At 45.9% G+C, this 8,774-nt stretch overlaps 1 protein-coding gene across 1 annotated transcript; it reads left to right on the forward strand.

Moving 5' to 3' along the window:
- The first annotated feature begins 3,014 nt into the window (after positions 1-3,014).
- LOC118429451 (ribonucleoside-diphosphate reductase small chain-like) lies at positions 3,015-4,157 on the forward strand. The gene has a single exon (XM_035839934.1). The coding sequence runs from the start codon at positions 3,015-3,017 to the stop codon at positions 4,155-4,157; it is 1,143 nt and encodes a 380-aa protein (XP_035695827.1).
- Positions 4,158-8,774: the final 4,617 nt, after the last annotated feature.

Below are 8,774 nucleotides of genomic sequence, written 5' to 3' on the forward strand. Positions count from 1 at the left end.
TCTCTGACGAATGAGGTAGGTCGGGGTACTTTCGACCGTCGTGGGGAACGTAGTCGTGCCATCGATTTCGGTGATCTTTGCGCCCTCCGTTTGTTCTGCCTCACGACGGCGTCTAAGGTAGCACTCACAAGAATTTAAAAAGAGCGAAACCTCCTCTGTAGGTGGGTACTCCTCAAAATTGAGGGGCGTGAGGGTAAGACCAAAGTTGATGTTGGTTGTACCATAGAGAGACATTTTGTCGAAAATAGAGTTCAGTACCTTTCTGGCTGGAATACCCCTATTTCGATTTAATACGTGTAAAGGAGGGCCATGCTTAAACAACTAGTCATTATTGTACCGAATTGTGCCAATAGCATGAATATTTATCGGTGACTGCACCAGCATACGATGATGCTCATGATGAGACTAGCAACTGAGAAAAATGTGATAACTCCGACACCAGCAACAGTGTTTCCTTTAGTCAGAGATCCCAGCCATGCTACATTGCCAAATGTCTTAACCAAGTCATTAGTGTGGGCGAGGTTAAGGTCATGGAAATCTGTAGCTGCGCGGAGAGCCTCGTCTGTACGGGTCGCAAAAGCCTGAGTGTTATTTTTATGCAGCTCAAGTAGTTTTTTGAGGGAGGCAGATTCTTGGCGAGAATCGTCCACGGACTTTTCCCATTGCCCAGAAATGAGTTTCAGGTCTGGAATGTTGTCATCATAATCCCATATGTCACTTGTCCGTGTGCTAGCTGAGATCTCATCAATTATTTGTTTCGAATCGAGGATGAGATGAGCCATAGCTTTGTTTATGGGGAACGATTGTACCATCTGGGTAGATTCATATTGGTCAGCCTCGCAGTTGCTCCACTGAGGAGGTATATAAAATATACCAGGGGCGTCGACCTCAAATCCACAGGGGGGAGTTAGGAATGTGATGGTGGAAGCTTTGACTCTAATTTCTTTAGGTCGCGGACCCGGACCACGCATAACCCAGTTGCTTTCCGTCATGTTGGCGGCTTGTGGTGCAAGCACTAAAAATTCAGAATTGGGTAGTTGAATAACTTCGCTCGGTCGTTCGTATCCGTTGTATCGGAAATCACATAGTTCCAATACAGTATCGGCGGGCATGTCTCGAAATAGGGCTGCAGCACAAGTCGGGGTGTCAAAGTCCTGTAAAGATCTTTCCGTGTGACATGTGCGGACTTTATCGCCGCGACAAGAGGATAATTCGACAGCGCTCATTTCAGTGAAAAACCCCTGTCCTCTATCGGTACTCACTGCGAGGTAATCAGGAAGATTAGCAATATGGGTGGTCGCCACACTAGTCTGCTTCGTCGGAATGGAAAGCGGGACGACTCGGTAAACCCCAAGAAGACCACCCTGATCAAACAAGGGGACAGTGATGGTGATGTATGTGGTTCCGAGCTTGGCAGACCGAGTGAAAACAATGTTTTCTGTCATAAAGTAGAAACCTGGGTTGTCGTGCACTAAGCGCATTTTGGTCCCGGGAAGCACGTTGTGCCTGACATGATCTAATATTTTTCTCACATCATCAAAGGACACTAATTGTACAGGTAAACGGCCCGTTAAAAGGACATTAATTCCAGCTATATGGTTCGCAATGTGGTCTTCATAATCAATCATATAAGTCCGAAGATTTGTCAAATGGGATCGGATGGCCAATGTCAGTTCTTGGCTTTTTTCAATACGAGCCATGCGTAGTTCATTCGTCTCGGTCCTGTTCGCAATAGACTTGCCAAGTTCATTTAACGCCCGAAGGGTAGCTTCGCCCTCCTGGTGGGTAAGTTTAACTCCTGATTCTATGGTATCGACCCGCCTGTTTACTGTCTTGCTCATACTACTGAGCTCGTTGCTTTCAGCAACTAGTTGATCTTTCATATCGTCCTCGACGTCGGCAAGCAGACAAATGTGCCTGTCGGTCGCTTTTATATCGGACCAGGTGGGTTGACCAGTCAGGTCATTGAAGACTTTACCTATAGTTGCTAAGAATCCGCCGTTCTGTTCCTCGGCGGAACCTGATTTAAGTTTCTTGCAGTATTCGGGTCCTGCGGTCACCTCTCTGCGTTTGCGATGATGTTTGGGTAGCAATTCAACTACGCTTACGTTACCTCGTTTAGCTACATGCCATATCCTGTATTGTGGTATCGAGTGGGTAGCAGAATATTTTGTAAACGGTGGCGAATGGTTCCACGTCGGGCGAATGCATCGACGCAAGCGACGTATTGTGCCTGAGCTAGCACTAGTATCGATGTTAGGAACGGCAGAGCTGGTGCGCTGTCTTTCTTCATCAATGCGGGTAAGGCGATCATTGTTTGTATTGTCGAAGTCCGCTATAAGTCGATTGTTGCTTTCGCAGTGCAGCAGTTTGTCCTCCGGTGTGTCGCAAGACTGACGCCGTAAAGTTTGATGGGGAATGACAGGATCTTTGATAGCAATCGTGTGTCTATATTTGGTAAAACCGTTGAGGAGAGGAAACTCCCTGACGAAGAATGCGCCAAAGTTATGGGCTTCTACTACAATGGGGAGAGAGGCTATATCGATAGCACGAATGGTGTACAACTGAGACCAAATAAAGAGCACTAGAATCTGATGGTTAACCATTGTGGTTATCTTTGGCTGCGCCTGCGATGTGTGAGTCCATAATCAAGTAAGATCAAATCGAGTGAGTCACCTACGATATCTAAAATGTGCACGATTTACACCTGCTCATGGTTTCAGCGTTATTTGCTTTTAAGTCAGAAATTATACTAATGATTGTAACAGTGCTATTACATATTAGTCAGTGTAAGATATCACTTAACTGTTTCCATGGATCAGAAGGAACCTTGCACCTGTATAGTTTTCATTAATCTATGCAAATATATTCTAGGTGAAAGACAGGGTGCCAGCGCTCGCTTCATTCTGTCAATCACGCGTCTATTCCATGTGGCCTGCATGTTTGTCAGTGCTATAGTTCTGTCCCGATAAAAGGTCTTCCTCACGAAAATTCTTTTTTTTCAGAACCGCAAGATGCTTCCAGCGCAGCCACCGAAGTCTAACCAGTCCGTACTGAAGGTCTCTGCAGACCAGAAGAAGCAGGTTGTAAAGAATGTTATTGGGGAGAACCGATGTCAAACTATAACAAGATCTCAAGATGTTGAAGAGGTGAGGAAACAACTGACCCCAGCGTCAGAGAAGAATGAGCAGTCTGAGCCACTACTGCGTGAAAACATCAGACGCTTCGTCATCTTGCCCATCCAGTACCACGACATCTGGCACATGTACAAGAAGGCCGTAGCATCATTCTGGACAACAGAGGAAGTTGACATCTCTAAGGACTTGGTGCATTGGGAGAGTCTGAATGACAACGAAAAACACTTCATCAAACACGTCCTGGCATTCTTTGCAGCTAGTGATGGTATCGTCAATGAGAATCTGGCAGAGAGATTTATTAAAGAGGTGCAGGTGACCGAGGTTAGGTGCTTCTATGGCTTCCAGATTGCCATTGAGAACATCCATTCTGAAATGTACAGTCTCTTAATCGACACCTACGTGAAGGATCCGCATGAGAGAGAGCATCTATTCAATGCAATTGAGACCATGCCTTGTGTAAAGAAGAAGGCTGACTGGGCCCTAAAGTGGACCGGAGACGAGAAAAGCACTTTTGGGGAGCGTGTGGTTGCGTTTGCCGCTGTGGAAGGGATCTTTTTCTCCGGGGCCTTCGCAGCAATTTTCTGGTTGAGGAAGAGAGGACTCATGCCCGGGCTGACTTTCTCAAATGAGCTGATCAGTAGAGACGAGGGTCTGCACACCGACTTTGCCTGTCTTATGGTCAGCTACCTGATCAATAAGCCTAGTCAGGAGCTCATTCACCAGATTATCGACGATGCTGTTAAGATTGAGCAAGAGTTCCTAACGGAAGCTCTTCCTGTGAAGTTGATTGGGATGAATCAAGACCTGATGAAACAGTACATCGAGTTTGTCGCAGACAGGCTGCTGGGAGAACTCGTGTGCAGTAAGCTTTACAACAGCGAGAACCCCTTTGATTTCATGGAGAACATTTCTCTGGAGGGAAAGACCAACTTCTTTGAGAAGAGGGTGGGAGAGTACCAGAAGATGGGGGTGATGTCCTCCTCTGAACAGCAGAAGTTCACGTTGGATGCTGACTTTTGAAAGTAGTGAATAAAGGAACGGAAAATCAGACGGTCATTGTCATGGTCTTGCTTTTATTCAGTTAATTATCTACCTACTTTATGACTAATTGTTTATAGGGTTATTCATCTAACAACAAGTTACAGTTCACGGAGAAATGAATTTTCGAGCATATTCATTTACGCCGTGTGTGCAACATGCAAGTCATTTTATGATGATAGAATTCGACTAGGTGACAACATTATTTAAGTATAACTTATCACTTTAAGAGCTGTGATCAATGAGTTGAGCATTTTTTGCATACTCGTGAATTGGGCTGCTGAAGTTTATTTTCTAACATATACCATGGCGGAGAAAATGTCTGTTCATGATGATTGGTTCGCCAGCGAAGAAGAGATGGCCAAACTTCGCATCAAGATAGATATGAATAAGAAGGCAGCAAAAGCACTGATCCAGTCAGACACGGGTTTGTCTGTAGACAGCATTAACTTACAGTACTATGTACAGAAAGCCGCTGCCCATACGAGAACACTACGACGTGCGCAAACGCATCACACCATGATGGAGAATGTCAAACGGGTTAGGCAAGAGATGAACCAAAACGCCTACCTTACCAAACGTTTGTGGAAGGAAATGAAAGAAACAAAGGGTGAGAGCAAGAAGTTGGTGCCAAGCATGAAAGAGATAGACAAACAACTGAACCTCATGGCGTCCGTTAACGAAAAGGCTTCAAGGTTGGCGGGAATGGTGGACGATGTGACACATGAAATTCATGAGAGTACGGCCATTGGGATTAATCACGATAACGTCAACAGTCCAGACTACGGGTTGGTGGCCAATGACGGGGCACGCGAGATACTAGATAGTCTAGTGACAGATGTGATGGGCGCTGAGAGACCAGATATTTCTCAATCATTTATGCAACAACTGTCGAGGCCGGACTTGCGAATTGATGTTCCTATCGAAACACCGGGCCTATTACCTGAAGTACCAGAGGATGTGTTTGAATAAACTAAAAAATAACGGTAATATCTCATGTATACTTTGCTTCGTCTATTTTCGTAATAACATTAATAATTACGTTAGCTAAATGGCTTAACTTTGGCTTAAGTTTTAAGACCCAACACATGACTTAGTCATATTGAGATGGTGGCCTAGTTTCATCTAGAACACGGAGAGACAGATCACACATACACGAACATATATCTGTGAAAGCACTTTTTATTAGTATGTGATGGAACAGGTGATAGGTCATTATATGAAGACCTCGATAGTTTGAATTACAATTTAGATTAATGGTTACCATTGACAAAAATACTAATATTACGTTAAGACAAAGATATCTTGTTTTAACATACAGTTTTTCCTCTACAACGAACTCAAACAAGAGATCTTCTAAATCTAATATACGTTGTGCTACTTCTTTCGAAAGACCTTGGTTCTATTATCCGCTGAACTAATCTCTACTGGTATAGTCCTTGAGATTTGAGATGGTGGTGCAGTTCTGTGAAAGGCCAGAATCACAACCTGCAACGTCTGATTGCGAAGTTTCATCGTCATTCGTCGACTTGGTATTGATTCCGCTGTTTATCTTCTTTACTCGCCTGCCGCTTCGCTTTGGTCTGAAGTTTCCTCGCCTTCATCTTTTGTTTAGCCAGATCTCGATCTCGCTGAGCTTTTACCATTGACTTGAGACGATCACGCTGTTTCTTGTCTTTCTCGGTCTTTTCCTTGTTTAGGCGGCGAGCTCTTTGAACGCGACGTTGGTAGACTGAGACGGTCATTTTGGGCACGGATATAAGCTTCGGACTGGGCCGTCCCGACATTTCATACTCCTCTGTTGTGCTCACAATAGGTACCCTGCCCAGGACAACATTTTGTTGTCGCAAGATTGACATAATGCTACGGTAGGATAAAGATGGAGGCTTGGCATCTGGCTCCATGTGTTGAAAGCACATACATATGGTCAGAGAGGCTGGAGTTTGAGTCTCACCCCCCGAGTGAAACAAACAGCAGGGTTTGAGTGCCTGGCTAAGATGTTGGGACACTTTCTCCAGGTCGCGTGGGGCCAAATTCTTCAACCAGATCTTTGTTCCACACACACGGTCTGCGGGCGGGAGTCTAGCACGTGGTCCTTTTGAATCTTCGGGGTGAGTGCGGCGATACTCTTGTTTCTCACTGGGTTTGTACTTGCGTCGGGGTTCGAACATAGTAAGCTCGGCACTGACTCCAGTTTGATTCAGTTTGATGGTGGCAAACTCGTTCGCGACGTGCGTTTGCCATATCTGATCGTTAACCAAGAACCAATAGGTCGGGTTGGAGTCGGCAAGCCCCGTGACCCTGATGTAGGTTACGGCAAAGTCAGGAGTTGTTACGTCCTCGTCAGTGATTCCGATTTCTTCTTCCGATATGGGTTTGGCATAACATCCGACAGGTTCCCCGACCTTATATTGGCGATACTTGCTGGCCATGCTGAACGCCACTGATCGAATCAGGCTCTTTTTGGGGGTCGTGAGTTTGAGGTCTTCTAGAGTCAAGTGGTGACAGGTCGAGGACACGTAGCGTCGAATAGCTTCTCCTAGCTCAGTATTGTCGGCAGAAACAAGATGGTTCAAAAACTGACCTTTATCACCTGTCGCAGAACACTTTAGACCATACGTCGTCTCGAGGTGCTTGATTAGTTCGTAGAACTCCCTCGCCGTATTCATGGTATCATTGAGAATGGGGAGGTACTCATCCTTGACCGGGTAGAGGGTACCACGTAAATAATTGCGCATGTTGATATCTTGGCAATGTTCAGTAGGCAGATCCACCACAACGTACTGACGAGGAGTCGAGTCTAGTAGCGCCTTCGAGAAGTGTGCAGTCTAATGGTGAAATTGGACAATATATAGCAAACCAAGCAGCGGGTGGTTGAGAAATGCCGAGATCTGATTGGCTTCACTGCTTCTAGGTATTCATAAAATATTCATAAATACCTCTGACGAAACCGGAAACAACTTGTTCCTTTGGTAAAGAGTAAACAGCACAAATAGCGATGTCCAGGTAGCGATATTTGACCTCCGTTATCGAATCGGTTCTATGTGGTAAGCCACAATATAACTGAGGTATTTTCCCGTTGCCTTCGTTTGGCCAGGCGAGTCGGCGATAAGTTGGCTCGTGATTCGGACCTTCATAGATAGGGAGATCGGGCATAATTGCCTCCCACAAAGCCATGAAAGCCTCGTGCCAACAGATCCAGCGTTCCTCTTGAGTGGCTTCCTTTGTAAGCATGGGTCGTGGAATGTCGACATCAATTGGGTGCGTGGTTAGCCTTTCCCAAAACTGGGCCATGATCGGTGGGAACACAGGAAGGTCTAAGTGTGACCGGAAAATAGGGGCAGGGGCACCCTTGCGTTTTACGATGGTGATATGACGTGCAAACCAAACGATCTTATCGGTCTCGTCACACAAAGATGTCAAACGGACGAACGGTCCCGGTCGGAGGGGTGACCAATTTGCAACGAAAGTTGTGGGATTGAGCACCTGAAAGATGTCTGTCTCCTTGGTCATCATACTGTATAGCAGAAGAGGCAGCAGGCTTCCTTGGTTGCCGAGGCACTGGTTGTTCATCCAGAAACGTAATAGGTCGGGAGATGGGTAGCACCGATCTTTCAGTAGTCTGGTGTGCGCCTCATCGTCCCACACCCAATTAATGAATGCACGATTAATCATGTCGATCCCACCCGTAACTTCGACTAGCATGCGACAGTTTGGATAAACGGGTTCGATTCCGGGAAAGACAAAGCTCGATGATTGGTGAAACCGGAGAGAAAGCTGTTTCATAGCGGTCTGGCATCTATAACGTACACTAGGTGGCGGTGGCTTCGTTGCGACTTCAAACCCGATAACTTGTGGTAAGGTCACCTCACGGAGTGTGGTACAATTCAAACCACAACCCAAGTCTAGTAGTGCGTAGGCCAGAGGTATGTTATCCAGATTAATCATGTCGTTGGGATCGTCGACAAGGTGGTGCAGACTCACGTTGCGTACATCTGATCTTTTAAGATCCTCAATGCTGTTTCGCAGTTGAACAGAAAATGATCTTGTTCGTAGCTTGTCTAGTACACGTACCCAACGGCTTTGGGCATAATTGTGTCTTTTGACATAGTCTATATTATATTCTTGACGAGTGTCTACCACCTCTCCCTTGCAGTTGATCCTCTTGACAATGACCCCGACTTTCTTCAGTGTGCGATGCTCTAAGTAAGTATGGTGTTCGATATAGGCAGCCATATTTCATCAACTGTCGTGAGTGAAGTTTGCTTGCGTTTAATCAAGCTAATTGGGCATGCGCGGTGACAATGGATGCCCGTTCGCCAAGATCCGCCTCCCCCTCATCCACGTGTTCCATATAGACGACATCGGGGTCCTCGGAGCTGTTTTCTTTTCTCCCCATGTTCACGGAGACGCCACAGCCATTCATCATAGCCTTGACCCTGTCACCTGTGACTAGTGCCAATTGCGTGCTGCTCAACATTTCTTCCAGTTCGTGAAGTTGGTCAGATGAAAAGGCAACCGGCAGGCATTGCATTAACCTGCATTTGAATTGAGCCACAAACTGTTTTTTTGAGGTTGCTACTACTTTGCTGTTTAGAA

Source organism: Branchiostoma floridae, chromosome 13, assembly GCF_000003815.2.
Source record: "Branchiostoma floridae strain S238N-H82 chromosome 13, Bfl_VNyyK, whole genome shotgun sequence".
Lineage (NCBI taxonomy): Eukaryota > Metazoa > Chordata > Leptocardii > Amphioxiformes > Branchiostomatidae > Branchiostoma > Branchiostoma floridae.